The sequence below is a fragment of the Coturnix japonica genome, chromosome 4 (assembly GCF_054131305.1).
Source record: "Coturnix japonica strain WE chromosome 4, WE-NBRP24, whole genome shotgun sequence".
Taxonomy (NCBI): Eukaryota; Metazoa; Chordata; class Aves; order Galliformes; family Phasianidae; genus Coturnix; species Coturnix japonica.
Window position 1 is genome coordinate 90,936,417 of NC_140666.1, and position 23,594 is coordinate 90,960,010.

The following is a 23,594-nucleotide window of genomic DNA, read 5'->3' on the forward strand; positions in this document are numbered from 1 at the left end:
AGGAGCGGGAGGAGCGGCGGCACCGGCGGCACCGACCAGCCCGACCCAACCGCACGTCCCGCTCCCGCTCCTGCTGAGCCCGCAGTTCCCGTCCTGCCCCGCGTTCCGGCGCTATGGCGGCGCTGTGCCGGTGGCTGCGCGCTCCGCCGGTCGCCACGCGCTGGGGCCGCGCGCTGTGCGTGTCCGCCGCCAACCCCCGCCCGCCGCCGCCGCCGCCGCCGCCCTGCCCCGCCCCCCCCGGCGGACACCGGCTGCTGGCCGCGGCTCTGGGCGCCGGGACGGCGGCGCTGCTGCTGCTGTGGTGCCGGGAAGGCCGCCGTCCCGCGCTGCTCGCCGCCGTGCCCGCCCCGCCCGCCCCGCCGCCCGGTTCGCCCCGCGCCGCCTTCAACTTCATCGCCGACGTCGTGGAGAAGACGGCGCCCGCCCTGGTCTACGTGGAGATCGTGGGCAGGTACGGACGGCACCGCCCGGCACCGCCCGCTGCCGCTCGGCCGGCCTGACTTATGGTCACCCTGCCCTATGGTCACCCTGCATTACAGTCACCCTGCCTTATAGTCACCCTGCATTATGGTCACCCTGCCCTATGGTCACCCTGCATCATGGTCACCCTGCATTACAGTCACCCTGCCCTATGGTCACCCTGCCCTATGGTCACCCTGCATTATGGTCACCCTGCCTTATTGTCACCCTGCCTTATGACCGGCCTCAGTGTCACCTGCATGGGCACCTCAGGGCGCTGCTGGGAGCCCTCAGTTTACAATAGATGGTACCATGTTACTGTGGGCCTGGAAGTGTTTTCCTGCAGCGTTTGCCCCAGGCCGTTCCCAAAGGCAGAGGGTGAAACTGGCCGGTACTTGGGCCCTGGTGTCCTCACGTCCCCGATGTCACGTTGCTTTGATGCCTTTTTTCATCAATTTAGAGCCCCCCTGAGTCACTCTGACTGTTTGAAGGTTATGAATAGACTCACAGGGACACCAGCTCACCCCGTGTGGCCCTCACGGCAAAGCTCTGTGTGTTCAGGTTGTGTCTTTCCATAACCTGAACTGCTTATCTGTCCCAAAGACACCAATGTCCACCGCAGCTCTTTGTTAGTGTGTGCTTCCCACTGCACCTCTGTGGTCCTCATGGGGTGACGCTTTTGCCATTCCCATGGATTTCTGGTTCCTGCTGCTTGCTGCCCCATAGCGCACACAGTTGTGCAGACTCTTGGGATGGACACCCAGCGCGGGGCTGTGAAGGAGCTCCCACGTCCTGCTGCCATCTCCTCTCAGTCTCCCGCTGCCGCCCAGCCCACCATGCTGAGCCATGCAGCTGCCTGCTGGCCTGGCCTCACACATACCCACTGGTCCCCTCTAGGCCCCCATGTCCTCCCGTGACCTTTGCCCACCTTGCAGGCACCCATTCTCAGGCCGTGAGGTGCCCATCTCGAACGGTTCGGGGTTCGTGGTGTCTCCTGATGGGCTCATTGTGACCAACGCTCACGTGGTGGCCAACCGGCGCCGTGTGCGGGTGAAGCTGGCCAGCGGGGAGCAGTACGACGCTGTGGTGCAGGACGTGGACCAGGTCGCAGACATTGCCACCATCCGGATCAAGCCTAAGGTGCGGGGCACTTTGCCCAAGGGCTCCCTTCCTCTCCCGCCTTCTGCTTACCCGGTTCCTCTCTTCCAGCACCCGCTGCCCACGTTGCCCCTCGGCCGCTCCTCTGAGGTGCGGCAGGGAGAGTTCGTGGTGGCCATGGGCAGCCCCTTCGCCTTGCAGAACACCATCACGTCCGGCATTGTCAGCTCCGCGCAGCGCGGCAGCCGGGAGCTGGGCCTGACCGCCTCCGACATGGAGTACATCCAGACAGATGCCGCTATTGATGTAAGGGCGCAGGCTGAGCTGGAGCTTCGTCCCGCTGCCTGCTCTGGGGAAGGGCTCTGTGTGCTGTGAGGTTTGGGCACAGCAGGCTGGGAGTAGGGTGCTCCTGGTTGGTGATCTGGCTGTTTCTCAGCCTGAGCCCTGTTCCCTGGGCTCTGCCTGCTCACTGTGGGGTAGTGTTTGAGGTTTGCTTTCGTGGCCTCATTGCTGCTCTCTCTGTTGTTCCAGTTTGGGAACTCTGGTGGTCCCCTCGTCAACTTGGTAAGTTCTGCATGTATCCCCGTGGGCCTTTTCTCCTGGGGCTGCGTGCCCTCAGTGGGAGCACTGTGCAAGTATCCTCAGCTGTCAGGAGGGAAGGAGGAACTGTGTGCTCTCGGCATCTTAAAGGGTGGGGTCAAGGAGTTAGCGTGGGGTGAGAGCTCTGCTTGGTGGGACTCATCCCTGCCCAGCCTCAGCAGGGTCAGACTGCCCAGGGGGGGACAGTGCACAGGCTTTAAGTTTTGCACAGCTCCATAAAGGTGCAGGTTGGAGAACACGTTGCCCTTTTCCATGCAGGATGGCGAAGTGATTGGGGTGAACACTATGAAGGTGACATCAGGCATCTCCTTTGCCATCCCCTCAGACCGGCTGCGGAAGTTCCTGCAGAAGGAGGAGCAGCGCAAAAGTGAGTTGGATGCCTCACTGCTCGGGTGGGAAGGAGGCCAGAAGGAGGGTGATGACAGAGGGAAGAAGCTGTGGCATAGCTGACATAACAAGACATGGGCATGTGGGCAGACATAACAAGAAGAAGAACCTTTGGAGAATAGGAAGATTCTCCCATTGGGCGTGAGGCAGTGAACCCCTCTGCCATGGCAGATCCATTTGCTCGTCTGCCACAGATAAAGACTTTCAGAGTTTCCAAGAACTCTGCCTTGTTTTTGTTCCTTGGTGTTTGTGATAATTTGTTTAGTGCAGATTCTTGCTGTCTGGTTCTCATGTTGACGTCATGATATTTGCTTGGTATTCTCAAGCAAAACAGTGATGTCTTAAATCAAGAAAAGAAAGCATGCAATGCACTGAAATTTTCTGTTGGTAGGGACTCGGAATCACTCGGAATCACTGCCTTGAGGCGTGTTGGCTTTGTGATGTGCTGGCTCAGCCCCGTGCTTTTTTGAGCACGTGTCTGTGTTCAGTGTTGTTGTCAGAGATCCTTTCTGCCCACAGGCTCCTGGTTTGGCAACGCGGAGACGAAGCGCCGTTACATCGGGGTGATGATGCTGACTCTCACACCCAGGTACGTGCTCTGAGGTCAGGGGGCCCTGATCTTGCTGGGAGTTTTTGAGAGGATCATCTTCACGAGGTTAAATGTTCACCTTCAAAAATCTCTGCTGCTCTTGTGTTCAGACTTGTAAGCTGTGTGTCTGGGGTTAGTTGGAAGCTTGCTAATGTCTGTGTTTGTGGCAGAACCTGCAAGCAGATAAAAAGTCTCTAAATCTGCCGCATTAGTATCTAATTTCATTAGGAGTTCCATAAAGAGGCTTTGCAACACAGCTACCAGAAATGTTGTGTAATTAACAGACGTGTGTTGTACCAACTGAAAGTTCTGGTGTAAAATTTGTGCAAACTGTGCTCCCTGGGGGATGGGTCTGGCAGGTGAACTGCTGTGCTGCTGAAATCGGGGCAAAGTATGGGACCTTCAGAATGAGAATGTGCACGTTTGCCTGCAAGAGATTTGGCTGCTGGGGAAGGAGGTAGGCACGTTACAGAGTGGGCTGTGTGGGTACCCAGCGCTGCTGCCTCTCAGTGCTGGCAGGAGGAAGTTTGGGGGCTGCCTATGGAAAGAAATGGTCGTGCTGAGCAGGACAGCACTGGAAAATGGAAGGGGGTGACTTGCAGGCCTGAGAGTTCACCATCCTGTCTGTAGCCTGGGAGGAGCACTTTGTTTCCTCTGCATCTGAAGAAATGCTCTGGTTAACAAAGGATTGCAGCTAGACTGCTTGCTTGGGTTCTGGCCTGCAAGATACACGAGCCAAACTCAGCACCCTGGGGCAGATGCCCTGTGTGCTGTGTTAGATGTGCCTTGCTGAGTGCTGGGCAGCCCTGGTCAGGCCTATGAAGGGCTGAGCAAGCCCTGAGATAGAATTGCCACTGCTTCACATGGTCAGCTGCCCACAGCCTCCTAGGTGGAGCGGTTGGCTTGCAGTCTCACCTCTGAGCAGCCTTCCTGTTCAAAGGTATTGTGTGTGCCTGAGCAGCTCAAGAGATTCCTGGGGCTCAGTATGTTGCTGGGGTTGGTGGCTGCCATGTGCCTGGCAGAAACATATATCAGGGCTGTGCTGTGCCCCTGCCAAAGTTCCGGTGGCTCCTGTATGGTTGGTTGAGTTTGTGGGCTGGATGCCACGAGCTGCCCGGGCTTGTTATTGGTACAAAGACATGAGGAGGTGCGCTGCCCCTTGGATTTCAGGGCGGCAGCATGAGCGGGGAGCACTGCCAGCAGTGCAGTCTTGTCCAGCAGATGGTGCTCGTGCTCAACGTTGGAGCTGACGCTGGGGTCTGGGGAGCAGACAGGACAGTCTGCTGCATGGGGTGGTGGCGTGGAAATCAGGCTGTGGAGGAGCCTCCAGTTCATCCACCATTATGAACAGAACTGAAGCCAGAGGCAGGTGCTCTCATCTGAGAACAGAGCCCATATAGGCACCCCATTTTTGCCCATGAAAAGTTGTTACTGAGATTCAGATGGTTCTTTAGGGAGAAGAGGAAACAGCTGGGGAAGTGTCTCCTCAAAGATTGATACAGGGTTGAGGAAGGCTTGAGCTCCCACTGCCCTGCATTACAGCATGCAGCAGGTGCAGACTGAGTAAAGGACTTTGAAAACAGAGATACTGGTGGTTGGAAATGAGTTCTACATTGAACAGATGCAGTGCTGGTGAGGGATGTTACCGTGGAAACATTAAAACGTGTGGGTTGCTTCTTCATGCTGTGTGTGATAGGACTTGCTGATGTTGTAGGATTCAAAAGAGCAAGTGGCAAACGTCACAGAAACAAAATGCTGCTGGTTGTCACATGCTCAGGAGCAGCTGGAGGCACAGTGTCACCTGCACAGTGTCTATAGATGTGCCCTTGGTCTGAGTGACCTCTGTACGGGGGCTGGCTGGGATGGAGATCATTGCTGTTTTAGCATCTTGTATGGTACCATGGTTTGGATTTGTGACCAGAACAGTGTTGATAACAGAGTCACAGAATCACAGCACGGTTGGGTTGGAAGGGACCCCAAGGATCACGAAGCTCCAACCCCCCACCACAGGCAGGGCCACCAACCTCCCCATTTCATACCAGCCCAGGCTGCCCAGGGCCCCATCCAACCTGGCCTTCAACACCTCCAGGGATGGACGGGGCTGGTGTAGGACCAACTCCCTTCCAACCTCGTCTGTGCTGTAATGCTGTGACATCAAGAAGAGATGGCAGCTTGCAAAGCTCAGTGGGGGAAAAAGAAGGGCAGTGCAGTTCAGCAGGGACTGCTGCAAAGCAAGGAGGCATAACCAATGGGGAGCAAGGAGCTGGGTGCTGTATTTCATGGGGTTCCAGTGGATCTGAGCTGCTGCAGAGGCTGTTTACATAATGCACAGTTGTGAGATCCAGCTGGAGTGTTGTATCCAGTGCTGGAGAACCCAGAAAGGAGCAGAGAGAGGTGCAGAATTGAGAGCGAGGGCTGGAAAACCTGATCAGAGGGAATACTGCAGGGACGGGGGCTGCTTAGTCTAGACTCCAGCAGAGAGACAGAGGTCTACTTCTGCTTGACATTTCTAGCTAAAACAAAAGGACATAGCTTTCCTTCTGTGACCTGCCCACAGGACAGGGAAGTGAGACTTCAGGACGGGAGGTGCAAATCTGACACCAGGAAAGCTGTCTGATGTGGGGCTGCTCAGACACAGGACGTGCATCGCCAGCAGCTGGGATCCAGCTGGCAGCAGTGCAGCAGTTTCCAGTTCTCCCCAGCACAGTCAGGATTAGTTTTTGTCAGGAATCTGGTGGCATTGGAGTGACCCCAGGGTTGGCAGCCGGTCGCTTGTGCAGGGGAGCAGGATGAGAGTTCTGCGGCATTATGAGCCCAGTGTGGTCCTGGCTGGGTGGGAGCCCTGCTCTGCTCCCTGGCTCAGTACCGTGACGCTCATTTTCACTCTGCAGCATCTTAGCTGAGCTGAAGCTGCGTGACCCCAGCTTCCCTGATGTCTCCTATGGAGTGCTAATCCACAAAGTGATCATCGGTTCTCCGGCCCATCAGTAAGTGCTGCCCTGTGCCTCGGGGTGGGATGGGTTTAGCTCTGAGGGTTTTGCTGTGGGGCCTGCAGAGCAGGCAGGCTGCAGCAGGAGCCGACTGGTGCAACATGCTTGGGCTGGGCTTGGCATCCCTTTGGCCAAACTACCTGTGGAGCTGAAGGAATGCCTGGCACAGCAGCCCCAGCTTCCTGAAGTGCCTGGCTCTCCTTCCTTCCTGGAGGACGAAGCCGCAGACAAGCGTCTGCTTCACTTGCCATGAATTTCGTTCCTTCTCCCCTCAGGGCAGGCCTGAAGGCTGGCGACGTGGTGCTGGAGATTAACGGCCAGGCGACGCGCCGTGCAGAGGATGTGTATGAGGCAGTGAGGACTCAGCAGAGCTTGGCCCTGTTGGTGCGGCGCAGCTACGACACTTTGCTGGTGAGCGTGGTGCCCGAGGTCACAGAGTAGTTGTGCTGCAGCGCAGGCCGCTCTGTCTGCTGGCTGATGGTGCTGGCCAGGAGCCGGGCACGCAGGACTGAGGCACAGCTGTGTGCCCATAGGGGAGAGACTGGGAGCTCGCAAGGGCCTGGAGGGGCCCGGCAGGGGGCCCGGCACTGGGACAGACCCGGTGTGAAAGCACTCCCCTCCTTACTCAAATAAAGCACTTTTCTAAGTGCAGCGTGGCCTCTTTTCCATGGCACACGATGTCCTGAGTGTGACCTGGGAGCAGCTGGGCTGTGTGAACCTGCTCCTCCTGCCATTCTGCAGCTGGGAGGAGCAGCGATCTCCTTCGTGCTTGGGGAGAGGTGTACTGTCAGTTCCTTGACACCTATATGTGGGCTGTGATCTGCTTCCTCTGCCCATAATGCCTCCTGGGGGCACCTTCTCTGCAGGTGAGAGCAGCCCTGGAGTTGCAGAGGGTCGGGGCTTCTTGGGCAGAGCCATCCCTGCCTCCTCGTGCAGGCTGAGCTGCTCCCAGCCAGAGTTCGCTGCTGTGGCCGCTCCCAGGAGGAGCTGGCTGTTGTCCTGTGGGTCAGATCACTTCCACGTGGACCAACCACTCCAGTGTCAGTGTCCGTCTGCACTGAACGCAGCCCCTGGGTCACAGGGGGAGGATGTTCAAGTGTCCCGGCTCATCCAGCCCAGGGCCCGGCAGGAGCAGCGTGGGGGCAGCCGGACGTGCAGGGCAACCTGTGCGAGCTGTGCACGCTGCGCTGGCGCCGTCCGTCTTTCCCTCCCCATCCCTCCCCCAGCTGGTCCGTCAGCCCGGAGCGCCGCGCTCCCACGCACAGCGCGTCCCTGGGGACCCGACAGGCCCTTCCCCGCTGCCCGGCTCCCTCCCCGTCCTCGGCAGCTGGCGGCCAAGAGCTGCGCTCAGAACGAGCCGGGGGAGCAGCTCGGGCTGTCCTCGCTTTCCTGGAAGAGCCGCGCTCCGCTCCAGCTCAGCGCGCTGCCAGCGGCCGCGGGAGGCGGGGAGCGGCGCTGCCCGGGGCTGTGCGGGGCTGCCCGGGGCTGTGCGGGGCTGTGCGGTGCCCTGGGGCTGTGCGGGGCTGTGCGGTGCCCGCTCCGGCGGCAGGAATGCGAGCAGCGGCCGCGCTGTGCCCTGCCCTGGTGCTTTAGGAGATGAAAGGAGCACAGTTCCTGGGGGGGCTGTGGCGGAGGGCGGCTCTGAGCCCTGCGGCCCGAGACAGAACAGGGCTCCTTTCACGCTCCCTCTGGCCTCGCCGCTGGAATTTGTTCGCCGGCACAACCCGCCGCGGGAGGGGCTGCGGCGCAAGGGAAATAGCTGGGACGTTTCTCGCATAGCTGCTCCAGCAGCGCTGACCGCAGCGCTTTCCAGGGCCGCAGCCAGGACCTGCCCTGCTGCGCTCTGCAGACAGAGCTTCTGTCCGAGTGATGAGCGCTGCGGGATCTGAGGTGGCCCCACTCAGCTGAGTCCTGTACCCCACATCTGCCCGGTCTCAGTGGCTCAGTGGGGCTTCGTTCCCCCATCAGCCCCGTGGGGCCGCTCCCTGTGAAGGCAGCCCGGAGCTGCAGTCCCTGTGGCTCACACCCGGTGGGGCTGCCGGGAGGTCGCACTGCTCGGGATTCCTGCTGCATAACATCTGTGTTGCATCTGGCGTGGGGCGTCCTGTGCTGCCCCGTGTCACTGCTGAGCCAGGGTGGCCCCATCTGCTCCCACTGCCGTGGACCTTCACAGCCCGAGGGCTGCTCTGGAGCATCGCTGGGCCCCTGTAGTCCCCTCAGTGCCCTGCAGAGGGGCAGCTCCTCTACCCCATGCCAAGCAGCCCCGCTGGGCCGTGCCCCCTTCCCCCTATGAGTCAAGAAGTTCCCCCTGACATCCAACCTCAGTTGAGTCTCCCTCAAAACCATTTCCCCTTGTCCTGCTGTTATCTGCCCTTTCAAAGAGTTGACAGGGTTGCTCTTCCCTTGCTCTCCCTCCCCCCCCTAGAGAGGAACCAGCAGGATTTAGAACTGACATCTTTATAAAGAAAATAAAATTACAACTAAGACGGGTGTGGGAACTGCTGCCGGGCAGCCGATGGCATCACTGCTGTGCAGGGCAGCCATGCTGTCTGGAGATGGGGCTAATGGGGCACCAGGGTGGCCAGCCCTGAGCAGGGACGGGGGTCCCTGGGTGGGGTCCTGCTGCCGGAGGAGGGCAGAGCCCCAGAGAAGTTGGAGCAAAGTGAGAGGAACTGGGGCTGGGGAGCAGGAGAGGCACAGCCGGGGTGGTGGGGCCTCCCCACATCGTACCCTTGTGCTGCAGCCTGTGCCGGGCTGCCGTGCCTGGCCAGTGGTCGAGGGCTGGAGGTGCAGTGCCCAGAGTCCCCAGCCCCAGCAGTGAGTCCTGGGCAGTCCCCAGCGCAGTGCAGGCTGTGATGGGGCCGTGTGAGCCCCCGCCAGTCCCACAGCAGCTTCCTCCTGCACGCAGGGTGAAAGAGGGAGATGGTGCCTCCCTGGGCCCGGGCCCTATGAGATCTGGTTGTTCAGCTGCCCCGGGTACTGCTCGAACCGCTTGCTGGCCTCCTCGCTGAGCGCGTCGCCTGTGTGATAGGATGAGAGCTGGGGCTCCAGTGCTGCTTTGCCACCACCTCCACTCGTCCCCAGCACCCCCAGCTCCTTCCTGTGCACCTGCCCGCACCCCACAGCTCAAGCCCAGACTCTGCCCACAGCCCTAATAATTCCCAGCCCGGTGAGCCTCAGCCTGTGCCATGTCCCCGGGCATTACCGATGTGACAGCTGTGCACCCAGATGCGGTGCCCGTCGTACTTGCAGTTGCATTTCATGGCGTTGTTGGTGAAGTCGCTCTCTGCCACCTCAAAGTTGGGGTTGATCACAACCTGGGGGGCAAATGTGAGTGGGTCACAGAGCCCTGCACAGCTCCAGGCATTGGGGCAGGCCCTGTCTCCCCGTGCTGCAGCTCCTGGGGCTGTGCACCCTGTCCGAAGGGGGCCGAGCGTGCTGAGGACTGTGGGGCAGAGATGTGCTGCAGAGCCTGCCCAGCCTCAGGGCACAGCCCGCTCCGTGCACTCTCAGCACATCCCATGCATTGCCACTAAGGGTGCGAGGGGCCGGGGGCACAGCTGCAGCACCTGCAGGATGTAGTTGCCTGGCTTGACGTCAGTGATGTCGATCCACTGGCAGTCAATGTCGTGCCGGTACAGGTCCCAGCATCCCACTGTGATGCCCTGCTCCCCAAAGTTGGCACACTCGTACCGCTTGGCCACATCTGCAGGCAGGAAAAGAACACGGCTTGTCCCTGCTACAGCCCCTGCATGGGGGGACTCAGCGGGGACCCAGAGCTTCACGGTGCCCCACAGCCTCACAGTCCCACCTTCCTCACACTCAGTGTCCTCAAGGCAGAAGCTGGCTTTGTGGCCCTCAGCCACCTTGGTGCCGTTGGGAGTCAGGATGTCGTAGTGGGTGAAGATGTCCATGCTGTGATAGTGCCTGCAAGAAGCCCACAGCGCCTGCTGCCCTATAGCCGGCCCCTCAGGGAGGGCAGAGGGGTGGAGGGGTGGAGGAAACCCACAGAGCCACGTGCCCATCCCTGCTACTCAGGAAGGTCTGCACAGCCCCTGCTCTGGGCACAGCAAGGCCAAGGCAGAGCTCAGCATCACCCAGGGATGGTGGCCCGGGCAGGGGAGGCTTCCACAGGGCACAGCCCACAGCCCAGCCCCAGCGCTGCTCCTCTGGGGACAGAGACTGGGGAGAACAGCATCAGGGCCATCACCCTGTGCCTTGCTCAGTGTTGCTGTGACCCGACACCCTGCGGCACTGCCCTCATCCAGCAGCACCATCCTCAGCCCATGTCGCCCGAGCCCAGCCCAGCACCATCGGACCCAGCCCGGCACCATCAGACCCAGCCCAGCATCATCAGACCCAGCCCAGCACCATTGGACCCAGCCCAGCACCATCGGACCCAGCCCAGCACCATCAGACCCAGCCCAGCACCATCGGACCCAGCCCAGCACCATCAGATCCAGCCCAGCATCATCAGACCCAGCCCAGGCTGTTCCCATCCCTCCTTCCCGTCCCTGCCCACACCGTGCACCCACCGGTGACACTCGTGCCAGACCCAGGAGTGCCGCCCGGCCTTGGGGCGAAAGTCAGCGCGGCCGTTGTTGTGGATCTGGGAGGAGAAGCGGAGCAGCCGGCGGTGCCCGTAGGGCCAGTTGGCGTGTCGGGCCGAGCTGGACAGGCAGTTCTCCTCGGCGGCGCAGTACAGCATGTGCAGCGGGCGGTCCTCGATGTACGCCGTCTCCTGCACCAGCGGGGCGTGCAGCAGCAGGTCGGAGGCGGCTGCGGAGTGACGGCGGCTCAGGGCTGGACGGCCGCCCCGGGCAGCGCAGTGCGTGGCCGTGCCGTGACCGGGGCACGAGTGGAGCCCGCGGCCCCACCGCCCGCAGCCCCCGTTGCTTCCAGGCTCTCCGTCTGCAGCCCCTGGGCCCCCAGCCCGGTGCCTGCAGACACCACCGCCCGCAGCCCCGCGGCTGGCTGCCCCCACCGCCCGCAGCCCCCACGCCTCTCACTTTCCGAGCAGATGACGCCCGCGGCGAAGCGCGTTCCCGTGTTCCTGCAGTTCAGGCTGCTGCCGTGGTGCTGGCAGTGGCTCAGGGACAGCTCGTGGCCGGCGCACTTCACACCGCTCAGCACCATCTCCGTCACGTTGCTGGCATCCCAGTACCACGTCTCCTGGGGTGGATGAGAAGGCCGGGCAGGACGCCGTGCCCGCTGTATCACCCCCAGCCTGTGCGCCCACACACCCACAGGGACCCCGTCCCACGGCTCAGCCGCATCCCATTGCCCCGCGCAGCCCCGCGGCGGTCAGTGCAGCACAAGGACCGCAGCACCGCACCGCACCGCACCGCACCTACCGTCACCGCGTGCAGGGAGTAGCCCAGGCCCAGCTGGCGACAGACCACCATCGCCTCCTTGGTGGTCCAGCCGTCGCTGCACACAGTGCCCCACTTACTGCCGCGCTTCACCTCCACGCGGCCCTCAAACTCCGTCCTCCCCCCGACCAGGCGGATCTGCGGGAAGCCCTGGGGCCGTCAGCACCTCGCACCGCCCCGCACCGCCCCGCACCGCCGTCCCCCCCCCCCCGACATCCCCGTTCCCGCAGAGCAGTGGTGCTGCCGTCTCGCCTCCGCAGCCGCGCTGGCTCCGGCACCTACTTGTAAGCCGTGGTTAGCGAATCCCAGCCCCAGCTGGCGACAGGCGACCATCGCCTCCAGCGTACCCCAGCCTTCGCCGCACACCAGGCCCCAGCGCGGCTCGTCCCCTTCCGCAGCCCCCACCGCCACCTCCACGCGCCCCTCGAAGCGGCTCCGGCCCCCGCTCAGCCGAATCTGCGGGGAGACGCAGCGGCTGCAGCGCCGTCACGGGGAGCAGCGCTGCCCAAAGCGGGCAGGGAGATTCATTCCGAAATGGGATTCCCATTTGTGAAATGACGGGCACGGCAGCGTTAGGACGGTTAAAAAGCCCAAAGCGGATGAGATGAGCGGCGCAGCACAGAAAGGTGCTGATCCATCCGCTCATTTCATCGCAGTCCCCCAAAAAATCTCTGCAGTTTTTTTGGGGGGTGCTTCAGTTGCGGATGCGGCAGCAGCGGGCAGAGCTGCACAGTGTGCGGGCGCTGCCGAGCCCCAGAGCCCCCTCCCATCCTCCCTCCTCACAGGGCAGGGTGGGACCCCGACAGTCCCCACCCCCCCCCCCCCCGGCCAGCCTTTGTCCCAAACCAGGGGGAAACAAGGGAACGTACCAGGTTCTCGTAGCCCATGTAGGGGATGTTGCAGCGCACGGCCGCGTCCTCTGTGTGCTTGCAGTCCTCCTGTGTGATGTTCTTGAAGGGGCAGCTCCAGAGGGACTTCTCAGTGCCCAGGCACTGCACCTCATTCAGGTGGATGGGCCCCGTCCCTGCAGAGGGACAGCGAAGCTCAGTGCCAGAGATGCTGCAGCATCCCATCCCCGCAGCCCAGCCCAGCCCTGCCCAGCTGCCAGCAGGAACAGACCGGCCCAGCAGCCCCTGGGGATGCTCAGGGCAAAACCCACCCCCTGCATCCTGCTGACGGCAGTGCCCGGCCCCTCTGCCACAGCGCTCTCACACTCTCACCTTGGCCCATTCGTGCCCCAGTGAGGGCCTCCTTGGCGCTGCCGAAGCCCAGCTCGCGGCACACCACGCTGGCAGACAGCAGGTTCCAGCGGTCATCGCAGATCGTGCCCCACTCGTTGTTCTTCAGCACTTCGACACGGCCCTCCCCGGCCTTGGCACCGCCCTTCAGCCGGATCCGCGGCTGTGGGGCAGAAGGGTCGGGACACAGCGCGGCATGGCACAGTGCTGTACAGCATGGCACGGCATGGCACGGTGCTGTACAGCATGGCACGGCGTGGCACGGCACAGTGCTGTACAGTATGGCACGGCATGGCACGGTGCTGTACAGCATGGCACGGCACGGCACATCACAGTGCTGCACAGCATGGCATGGCATGGCACGGCACAGTGCTGCACAGCATGGCACAGCGTGGTACAGCATGGCACTGCATGGCACGGTGCTGTACAGCATGGCACAGCGTGGTACAGCATGGCACTGCACGGCATGGTGCTGTACAGCATGGCACGGCATGGCATGGCACAGTGCTGTACAGCATGGCACTGCATGGCATGGTGCTGTACAGCATGGCACAGCATGGCACGGCACAGTGCTGTACAGCATGGCACAGTGCAGCACACGGTGCAGCACGGCATGGTACTGCACAGTTAGCACAGCACAGAGGTGGCTGCCATGACTGCGACATTTAGGGACAGGACACAGTCCCCACCACCCGCCCTATGGATTCCTGCACCCTCGCCCTCAGCCAACTGAAGGGACAGAGGGACAAAGCCCTGCTCAGGGCAGCAGCAGCTGTGGACCACTGCAGGACCCACCCGAAGCTCACCTGGCTCTGCTGCTGCTGGCGCTGCTTCTTCTTCTGGGCGCCGCCAGTGGCAAAGAGTGGCCCGGGCAGGCAGCTGACGACAGCAGGCATGCCAGAGCTGCAGGCTGCTGAGGAGTTGCCCCGGTAGAACTGGAACGTGCACATGGAGATGTGCACCTCCGTCCCCGTACAGGACACCGAGTGCAGGCGGTAGTTGAGCTGCTGCCGCTCTGCAAACAGCCTGCAAGGAGAGAGCAGAGCCTGAGGCACAGCCAGCAGAGCAGGGGAGTCACCTGCCTGCAGCTGCACGGTCTCTGCCCTTGGTGCCCACCCCTGCCTGCTCCATGCCCCACGTCCCAGCAGCGCAAGGACACACGTGGCTTCAGCAGTGCTGAGCTGAGAACCTGCACTCAGGCTCTTCACTGGAGCCATTTACCTCTTCCTGGGCCCTACATCCTCCCTGCGCTTTTGTTTAGGCTGAGATTTGGAGGCCAGCCTGGAAAACAGAAAACAACCATGGAGGTGGCCCAGACCAGGCGGGCCACCAGGGAGCCTCACGCACTCAACGTCATGTTGGATACAAAGCATCATCTGCTGCCAGCAATGTGACACAACTGTCCTCCACAGCAGAGATGCAGTTTCCTGCCCACATCTCACCAGGAAACTGTGAGAGATGCAGCAACATCCTGTGCTGCTCTGGCACACAGCAGAAGATCAAACAACAGCGCAACAATTTGATCTGTTGGGTGCAAGTGAGTTATGCCTCCATCCTCACCCGGACTGCAGGCAATGTCACTGTGTGCTCCAAGGGGAGCAGCACACCCAGCAAGCTCAGCAGGGAAAAAAGTGTGATGGTGGCACAGCCCCTGCACAGACACTGTGTTGTTGTCCTGCTTGGTGGGAGGGAGACACTGAGCAGAGCCACAGCTTCAGGGACGGGAGAGCAGAGCCCCAAAATGGGGCAGGGGATGGACAGCACCCAGAGACCAGCGACCAGGCACAGCCACCCCCATAGCAGCTCTATGTCAGCCTGCACAGCCACCCCCATAGCAGCTCTATGTCAGCCTGCACAGCCCCCGGGCACTGCATGGGCAGTACATGGCAGGACAGCCATGTACAGAAGGACCCTCTGCAGAGGGCACAGGGCAGACAGGGCTGGGAGAGGTGGGTGCAGTTCTGCTGTGAGGAGGAATAACTGGAGGGCAGTTTGGCTGTGAGGCTTGGGCAGCCCTGAGCAGCACTGACATGGGGCTGCCAGAGGAAGTGGGTGTAATTTGCAAGAAAAAGGTCACATTAGCTGCATGGAGAACATTTTCCCAGTGAGGATCACTCAGCTTTGCAGCAGAGGCCACAGGACTGTGAGATCTCTGTCCTCAGAGGTTTCTAGAAGCCAAATGCACAAAGTTCTGAGTGCTGTGGGAGAGGATGGACCAGAACCCCGAGGTCCCTTCCAGCTGGGATTACCCCATGACCCTGCAGCCTGAGATCAGCCCAAAGCTGGTCCTGTGCCAGGCAGAGTTCAGCTCTGCACTTCACCCACGTGTGAAATGCCCACACAGTGGGCACCAACCAACCAGACCAAGGAAAAACAGCAAGTTGCAGCAAAGGCCATTGATGAGAGTTTGAGGAGACCCTGCAGTCTGACCCCCTGGATTTCCACCAACAGTGCAGGCTGAGCTGCAGGAGCAGTGCTGGTGACAGAGAGCTGGGCAGCATCACAGCAAAGGGCTTAGGATGGGGGTAGAGCATCTTTGGCACCAGGGGAGGGGGTGGGACTGGGGTGAAGCTGTTTGCTGGGGCAGAGCAGCTGCTCCACGTGCTGTTGGGGTTAAGCAGGAGTAGCCACACAGAGCCCAGGGAAGTTGGGCTGTGGCTGCAGCCTGGATCTCTGCATCCACCACCAAATCTGGCAGCAGCGGTGCAGGGCCAGAGGGAAAGGGCAGCGAGACTGTCCCTGGAGTCATGCAGAATGGCAGCAAAATGATGGTGAGAGATCTCAGACGGATGCCGACCTTCGGACAAAGGCCACACAGTTCCAGCATCACCAGCACTGCTGGGTAAGCTCCTATCATCCACGTGAGCTCAGTTCGTGGGGAATAGGAGGCACACAGCATTTCAAGCTACCCCCATGCACCTTTCTGAAGAGATGGCTCCTTCCCAAGGCCTCTCTGCCCAGATAGGGCGCAGCACAGGCTGCTCCAGCCCCCTCTATGCCTTCCTCTGGAACCCTGCATCTCCAGAACCTGCCCAGTGCATGGGTCAAGGCTGCTCTGCCTGGGGAATGACTGGCCTGGGAAAAGAGTATCTCTTCAGGGGGACCAGAGACCATGTGTGTCAGACAGGTCCCACCAGGATGGAGTCATCCCGCTCAGCACAGCCCAGGCCCTTGATCTGTTCCAAGCAGATCCACCACTCCAACAGCAGAGAACGGTGGGACAGGACAGCCCAGCTCTGCCCGGGGTGCAGCAAGGCTCAGTCCCAGCCCCTTACCTCCTGCCTGGCCTCGTGCTCCGGCCCCTCATCCTGGCTGCGCGCTTCAGCCGCCTGTGGGGCAACACCGTGTCTGCACCGTCAGTAGTGCACACAGCACTGACCCACACTGCGGGCAGCACATCCACTGCCATCCACTGCCCAGCACACCCACAGCTGTGCCCAGGGCAGCACACTCACGGCCAAACCCCGGGACATTGGGCAGTGCTGCTGCAGCAGCGTCCCTGCCCAGCTCAGCACAAACTGCCCCTCAGCAGAGTTCCCCTCAATCCCCACCAGAGGGGAACATGGGAGTGCATGACTGCCAGGGACCAAAACCTGCCATCTTGGGCAGTGACGTATAGGGAAGACCAACAGCCACAACTCCCAGCTGTGCCATGGCCCCCCAGCTGGGTCAGCAGTGCCCACGTGGTCTGTGGGACTCGGGCAGGGTGGGGGGATGTTGAAGAGCACAGCCCACTGTGCCCCAGAAGCGCTCCTGCGTCCCCATCCCCGCAGGCTCCCAGCCAGCCCCACTTACTTGTAGAAGTTCCTGTTCACCTTCTTCTCAGTGGGGAAGCCCATCATGCCGCAGATGACGCGGCTGTTCTTGCTGTCCCAGCCCTCATCGCAGATCTGTGCCCAGCCATCTTTGTAGCGCACCTCCACGATGCCCTCTGTCACTGGCAGCCGCCGCCGTGAGCCCGACACCACCGCACGTAGACGGACCTCCTCCACGTGGCTCTGCTCCGTCTGCAAGGCACGTCAGCCCTGCACCCAGCGCTCGACACCCAGCACCCAGCACTCAACACCCAACACTCAGCACTCAACACCCAACACCCAGCACCCAACACCCAGCACCCAACACCCAACACCCAGCACCCAACACCCAGCACCCAACACCCAGCACCCAACACCCAGCACTCAACACCCAGCACCCAACACCCAACACCCAGCACCCAACACCCAGCACCCAACACCCAGCACCCAACACTCAGAACCCAGCACCCAGCACCCAGCACTCAGCACTCAGCACCCAGCACCCAACACCCAGCACTCAACACCCAGCACCCAACACTCAACACCCAGCACCCAACACTCAGCACCCAGCACCCAGTGCTCTGCCAGCCCCTCCTCAGAGTGTCCCACAGAAGAGCTCCTCCATCCCCGGTGAGGAGCAGGGACAGGCAGGTCCCGCAGCCTTGCAGGAAACCTCCAGCGGCACTGAGGAGCCGAGCGCCCAACTCCATCCCACACAACCTTGGTCCCAGGGCGCATTTCTGGCAGCACAGCAGGAAATAGCTGCCGTCCCTCCTCTGCAGGGCGAGCTGTCTGCACCCCCCTCACCTCGATGACATTGGAGTCTTTGAAGCCTGGGATGCGCTCGTCCTTGCAGATGACGCCCGCGTCCTCCTCGTGGCTGCAGTCGCTGTTCCCCCAGCCGCGGTGTTTGCAGTCCCTGATGCTCTTCTCATTCCCCGCACAGTTCACGTTGTCCAACCAGATCCGCCCTGCCGCGCACCGGGGATGGGGTGAGCGGGGACAGAGCCCGTGCAGCAGCCTCTGAGCAGAGGAGGTAGCGCCACACATGGCAGCGTGGGGACATGGACTGGGGCAGCACAAAGCTGGGGCCAAGCACACAGAAATAGAAAGCCTGAGCGTGGAGGCAGCAGGAGGGACTTTCCAGCAGACACAGAACCTACGTGCGGGGACTGTATGGCACCTCAGCATGATGCACCACTGCACACACCCTCACCAGCACAGCCCTGCAGCCACCACAGCACCCAGAGAGATGCACAGCCCCACAGTGCAGTACACACAGCCTCCCTGGGCGTGGGATGAGTGCACACACACACACACACACACACACAGGTTCCTGATTCACTCTGTACACACACACACACACACACACAGGTTCCTGATTCACTCTGTACACACACACACACACACACACACACACACACAGGTTCCTGATTCACTCTGTACACACACACGCATGCAGGTGCACACACTTGCAGTTCATGCTGCCAGGCGCTGTGCAGACAGAACCCCGCTTGGTTGCAGTGCTGCACGCGCAGACCCACAGCCCGGGGCTGCACCCCCCCATCTTACCAACTCCTTTGCCGTACTTGGCGCTGTGGGCCCAGCCGGTGGCCCCCACGAAGCCGAGCTGCCGGCACAGCACCTGCGCGTTGGCCAGCGTGAAGTCATCGTCACAGATGGTGCCCCACTCCTCGTTGTAGAAGACCTCGATCCGGCCCTCGTTGTGCTTGCGGGGATACCCAGCCAGACGGAACTTCAGTGGGGGCACAGAGCTGCGCGTGGGGCTGGGGGGGGTGGGCTGCGCGCCGCTCCCCCACATCCACAGCCCGCCCAGCAGCACCAGCAGCTCCTGCCATGTCCTCGTGCCGCAGCGTCCCATGGCCCTGCAGGGGAGACGGCATCGGGCGCTGAAACACCCGCTCGGCGCGCAGCTCTGCTCGGTGCCAGCGCTGCCTGCACAGCCCCAGCCAGGGCCAGCCCCTGCCCTCACCCTCACAGTCTCAGAGCTGCTGCTGAGCAGCGCTGCCTGCTGCCCCCCGCGCCCCTCGTGCCCCGAACGCGGCCGCTCTGCTGCCGAAATGGCACCGCTCTGCCGGACCGCAGCCCCCGCACCGACGGACTGCGACGGCAGCAGCGCCAACAGCGCGAGTACCCAGGGGAGAGGCAGCGGGAAAAGGAGGGCACGGCTGCCGAGCTGAGACTGCAACGGGAGCGGGGCAGCCCGGGGAGATCGGGGCACCGCAAGCGGCGCAGCCTGGACGGAGGTGCCGGTGGCGAAGGGCCGCCGAGCCGACCTGCTGTCAGCAGCGCAGCAACCGGAGCGCGCTACACTTCACCCTGGGAGGCTTTTTCTTCAGCCTTTCAATAACGGCTGCGGTTCCGCAGTTACCAGCGGGAGATGCGACATTCCTGCACCGGCCCCGGCGACAAACAGCGCTGCAAACATTTCTCCGTACACCGACGGAGCGCGCGGGACCGGGACCGCCTCAGCCCAGCGCAGCGCCGCACGGACGGTCCCAGCCCCGCACGGACGGTCCCAGCCCCGCACGGACGATCCCAGCCCCGCACGGACGGTCCCAGCCCCGCTCCGGCTCCGGTCGCGTTCTGCGCTCCGCAGCTCAGCCGTCGCGGCGGGCCGACGCCAACCCCCGCGGGGCCTCACATCAGCTCCCACCCCGCTGTCCTCTGTCACGGCCCGAGCCGTGGGGGACGCGTTGCGCTGACGGGGACGGCGCCGAGGGGGGGGGGGGGCAGGACCCCGTAAGACCCGAGACCGGCGGTGCTGCCCGCCCTGGTACTGCGAGAACAAAGCGCGGCCCAGCGGGAAGCGACTCTGCGGGCAGGCAGCGGGGAAATGCTTTGCTGAACCTTTTAATCAGCCCTAAGGCAGGAGGGCGCAGCCCAGGGCCGGCCCGGCCCGCTCAGGGAAGGCGCCCGAGGTTTTCCGGGGCCGAGCAGGGAGGGGACTCGTTTAACAGCGCACGGCGGCAATGAAGCGTTTCTTATTCTGCCCACGGGTCAGAGGGGACACCCCGACCCTCTCAAGTAAAGCAGAGTAAATCTGCAGAACTGCACCACATCGCACGCACGTGCCAAACAAAAAGTGCCCATTTCAGCACGCCCGGTCCATACAGAGTCCAAAACCTCACCTGCCCTTGCACTGAACGAGAGGTGAGCTCTGCTGGTGCTGACTGCGGGCTGCTTTGCAATGGGGCCGACACGACACCGAAGGGCAGCGGTATAATTAATGGCAATCTCTACAATCCTGCAGAAATGGCCCATGTCACAAAGCTGCTGCGACCTTTTATGAGATCACAGGTCTGGTTAATTGGAGTAACTGTGCTGATATAACAGGCAGAGACTGAAAGGCATTTGATTCATCCTGTATGACCTTTTAATGAATAATTAGCACTCAACAAAATCAGTGCACCTTCCACTAAGTGGATTAAAACCGGTCACCTGCTTGAGCTAAAATGTGGCTGCAGCTGGGAAGTCACCCATCAGTGGGGTCTGGAGGGGATCACGTGCTTTTCCACTGCAAAACTTTGTCCAGAAGAGGAAAGATGTCCTCTCTCAGTTCTGCAAAGCTGGAAATGGGGTAAGTGTGCAGAGCCACGACGGACACAGACCTGGGTGGGCTGGTACAGCCGCATCACTGCCCTCAGCCAGAAGGAACATGAACAGCCTTCAGTCAGGAACAAAGCGTGTGGGCAGAGCACAACACCGGGGAAAACACTCAGTGTTTGTGTGGCCACAGAAACCACCTCGTGCCCACAGTCACAGTCACCATGACCACAGGGCTCAGTACACTGCTATGGACAGGAAAGAACCACCAGCACATGCAGGGCTGCCAGCCCATGGCCCACACCCCCACCATACCCTGACACAACCAGTTAAGGAGGGAGCTGTGCAGCAATGCCAGCCCACAGCAAACAACCTCAGCCCACACCCTGACACCCAGCTGGTTGGTGCTGCCCTGGGACAGACCCCTGTGTTGCCCTGCTCTGCACCCACAGCTCCGTCAGCCCAGGCCTTGCATTCAGCAGCTCTCTGTGGATTTGTCTTCTCACACCTTCAGTTACTCCCGAATCTGCACAGAACCGTCCATCTCTCTGCACGAACCCCACTCAGCTGCTGCCACACATCCCACGGCCCGAGGAAATGCCCCAGTGAGGTCTGTGCAGGACCACAGCACTTCTCACACAGTATCCAGGCTGCGGCTGCAGACAAATCTCCTCTCTGAGGGGTTGTGCAGAGCACTCCTGCCATCCCCCAGCACACAGATGGGGCTCACACACATCCCATTGGGCAAAGCAGGCAGTCCTCAGCAGACACATCCCATTGGGCAAAGCAGGCTGTCCTCAGCAGACACATCCGTGAAGCCAGAGAGCAGCCCTGGTCCTTGAGCCCGCCCAGGAAACCTCAGGAATGTCCCAGCCAGGTGTGAGCCGGGCCTGTCACCTCCTGGAGGTCACAGGGCTGGGGCTGGCAATGGGCTCCTGAGAGCACCACAGAGCTCAGATCTGGGGCACTCTGCACCCCCTGCCCCACCGCAGCATCCCCGCAGTGCAGCACTGCTCGGTCTGCTCCTAAACAGCCTCACCACTCTGCTCTTCCCAGCAGATAACAAGGGCTCCCATTCCCCCAACACCTCTGTAGGAGCTGCATCCTGCAGCCAGTCAGTCTGCTGCCCTCATTGCTCCGCTCCCCTGGAACAGGAGCTGCCTCCTCCAGGGCTTTGGCTGTGCCATGGGGGAGGGCCAGGAGACAGTGACCGTGGGGGAAGGACAGTGGCTGAGCATGGAGGATGCTGGCCCCAAGGACGTGCCATCCAGCACCCATCAGTCAAACAGGCTTGAGAAGGGCAGCTGGAGCAGATCTTCCAGCAGCTCAATGTATTGGCTACGTGTGCACACCAGCAGACAGGCACACATCACTTCTGCAGCACAGGAACTCAGCAGTGCGGTGCAGGAGGCCTGCAGCATGCATGGGCAGACTGAGCAAAGCAGGCCCTGGTGGTCTGGGAGGGCTCAGAGATGAACGACCACCTGGGACACCCAGCAGAAGGAGGAAGCAGCTCCCTCCATTTGTCTTTCCCTGGGAGGTCGAGAGGTGACATGATCACTCTTCCAGGGCCACACTGGGGCATCTCTGGGAGCCAGGGGTCATGTCCCCAGCAATGGGGCAGCAGAAAGTCTGCTGGGACTCATGGTTCTGGCACCGGGTTCTGCCCCCTCCCCATCTCCCAGGGCCTCGGAGCCTGCCTTTCTGCGCCAGCCCTTTCGCAATCCCGGCTGCCTGGAAGGCCTCCATCATCCTCCCACACTTCAGCAGTCCAGGGAGGCTGGAGCAGAGGTCCATGACACCCCCTGCTCAGTCGCTTGCAGTGATGCCCAAGCAGTGATGAGAACAGCCTCAGCTGGGGACAGAGCACTCTGGTGCACTTGGGGCTGCACCTCCCTTCCCCTCCAACTCTGAGCCCTCTGGAATGTCTGCCTGTCCCCCACTCTGCTGTCACCCTCTAAGTCAGGGCATGACAGATCCTTGCAATCCCAATACTACTCTGTTTTCCTGGGACACAGAAGGGCCTTCTGGCTCTGCCTGCTCTGCTCTGGTCTCCCCTGGGTTCCTCAGGGCCAGGCAGGATGGGGAGAGCTCAGAGGAATGTGTAGTTGCTGGGGAGCAAGCAGTGAGTTGGGAGGCAGCTGACTCAGAGCTACTGGGAAAGAGAAGTCTGGCTGTGCGCAGGAAGATGGCTGGGAGGATGCAGTACCACCAGCAGCTGACCCAGGCCCCCCAACCCTCACACCTCACATCTCTCCATCCATCCTCTCTTCCAAGGACCACAGTAAATTCCACCTTCATGTAAATTCTTTCTGCCGCCCTTTGTAAGCCGCAGCTCAGCAAACAAGTATCCTGAAGCCAGGGACGCTCTCAGGAACACACTCAGCACCCTCTGACCCGCTGGATCCTCTGGGCATCCCTTCCCAGCAAGCACATGCAAAGCGCACACAGTCTGCGTGACATAAATCCTCTCACCCTGCCAGACACGGACGCACAACTAAAACATTACACAGTTCCCCCATCCACTGCAGCCGGCACAGTACACAAAGCGAGCTTTCTGCGGCGGACACGAGGCGCTCTCCTTACAACCACAGACGGGGAAAGTCCATCTCACCGCCCCGCGCAGACGTGCGCTGACATCCGGAGCTCTGAGGCACCACGGACACGTCGTGCCCCGCACGCAGCCCCCGCGGCCCCGTTCATTCCCCGCCGGCACCGAACCGCACCCCGCGTCTCACTCCGCGCTCCCGGCCTCGTCCTCCCCGCACAGCGCTCCGGCCGAACCGCGAACCTCCACCGCGCGGCCCCTCCCCGCCCGCGCCCCATAGAGCGCACCCACGCGGGACGGCCCCGCTCCGCGTCGGCGGTACCGGCAGTATCGGCCGTACCGGGGGTACCGGGGGTACCGGCAGTATCGGGGGTACCGGGGGTACCGGCAGTATCGGCGGTACCGGGGGTTCCGGCGGTATCGGCCCCCGCCCCCGCCCCGCGCTGCCGCCCCGCTCTGCCCCGCGCTCCGGCACGGCCCGACGCGCCCACTCCCACGCTCCCCTCCCGGACCGGTCCCGCTCCGCGCCCCCCGTCAGTCCCGGCCGTACTTCTCTCCTTCTCTCGGGTTCGCAGCGGCGAAAGATCCGTCCGTCCGTCCCAGCGCCTTGGAGCCGGGTTGTGCCGGGCCGCTCTGAGCCGCTCCCTCCTCCCCGGCCCGCCCCGCGCGCTGCCCGTGTCCGGGGCCGCCCCCCACCCCGGTCCGCACCGAGCAGCGCCGGCTTCCAACCCGCAGCCTTCGGGTCGGGGACGTCCCACGGGACGGGTACGGGCGCTGCGGGGCCCTGCAGCCCCGAGCTGCGCTGCTCCCCCGGCGGCTTCGCTGAGCGGCTCCCGCTGCCCCCGGGACGGAGCCCCGGCACAGGGCCAACACCGCGGCCCTCCCCTGCACGGTCCCCGTTTCCCTCCGCCCCGGGACCCACGGCCGCAGCGGGACCGGGACCGGCTGCAAC

The 23,594-nt window shown here is 62.0% G+C and overlaps 2 protein-coding genes across 19 annotated transcripts; one reads left to right on the forward strand and one right to left on the reverse strand.

Moving 5' to 3' along the window:
• The first annotated feature begins 31 nt into the window (after nucleotides 1–31).
• Nucleotides 32–6,774, forward strand: HTRA2 (HtrA serine peptidase 2). 3 transcript variants are annotated; one of them, XM_032441579.2, is made up of 8 exons: nucleotides 32–451; nucleotides 1,395–1,599; nucleotides 1,669–1,863; nucleotides 2,089–2,121; nucleotides 2,416–2,524; nucleotides 3,064–3,133; nucleotides 6,025–6,120; nucleotides 6,399–6,774. In XM_032441579.2, the coding sequence occupies exons 1-8, from the start codon at nucleotides 114–116 to the stop codon at nucleotides 6,562–6,564; spliced, it is 1,212 nt and encodes a 403-aa protein (XP_032297470.2). In that variant the 5' UTR covers nucleotides 32–113; the 3' UTR covers nucleotides 6,565–6,774. The 3 variants fall into 3 exon arrangements, with proteins under 3 accessions (XP_032297470.2, XP_015705681.2, XP_085403844.1); XM_015850195.3 differs by having other exon boundaries at nucleotides 1,395–1,863; XM_085547718.1 differs by lacking the exon at nucleotides 2,089–2,121.
• Nucleotides 6,775–8,564: 1,790 nt separating this feature from the next.
• On the reverse strand, nucleotides 8,565–23,473 carry LOXL3 (lysyl oxidase like 3). 16 transcript variants are annotated; one of them, XM_015850250.3, is made up of 16 exons: nucleotides 23,193–23,277; nucleotides 18,100–18,413; nucleotides 17,335–17,498; nucleotides 16,529–16,740; nucleotides 16,009–16,062; nucleotides 13,955–14,014; nucleotides 13,540–13,759; nucleotides 12,716–12,896; nucleotides 12,365–12,519; nucleotides 11,778–11,951; nucleotides 11,133–11,295; nucleotides 10,659–10,902; nucleotides 9,935–10,050; nucleotides 9,693–9,829; nucleotides 9,329–9,440; nucleotides 8,565–9,143 (listed from the first exon to the last, which is right to left on the reverse strand). In XM_015850250.3, exons 2-16 carry the CDS (start codon nucleotides 18,407–18,409, stop codon nucleotides 9,070–9,072), a joined length of 2,376 nt encoding a protein of 791 aa, XP_015705736.2. In that variant the 5' UTR covers nucleotides 18,410–18,413; nucleotides 23,193–23,277; the 3' UTR covers nucleotides 8,565–9,069. The 16 variants fall into 16 exon arrangements, with proteins under 16 accessions (XP_015705736.2, XP_085403813.1, XP_085403812.1 ...); XM_085547687.1 differs by lacking the exon at nucleotides 11,778–11,951 and adding an exon at nucleotides 11,478–11,633 and having other exon boundaries at nucleotides 22,709–23,277; XM_085547686.1 differs by having other exon boundaries at nucleotides 22,709–23,277.
• Between the last annotated feature and the right edge of the window lie 121 nt (nucleotides 23,474–23,594).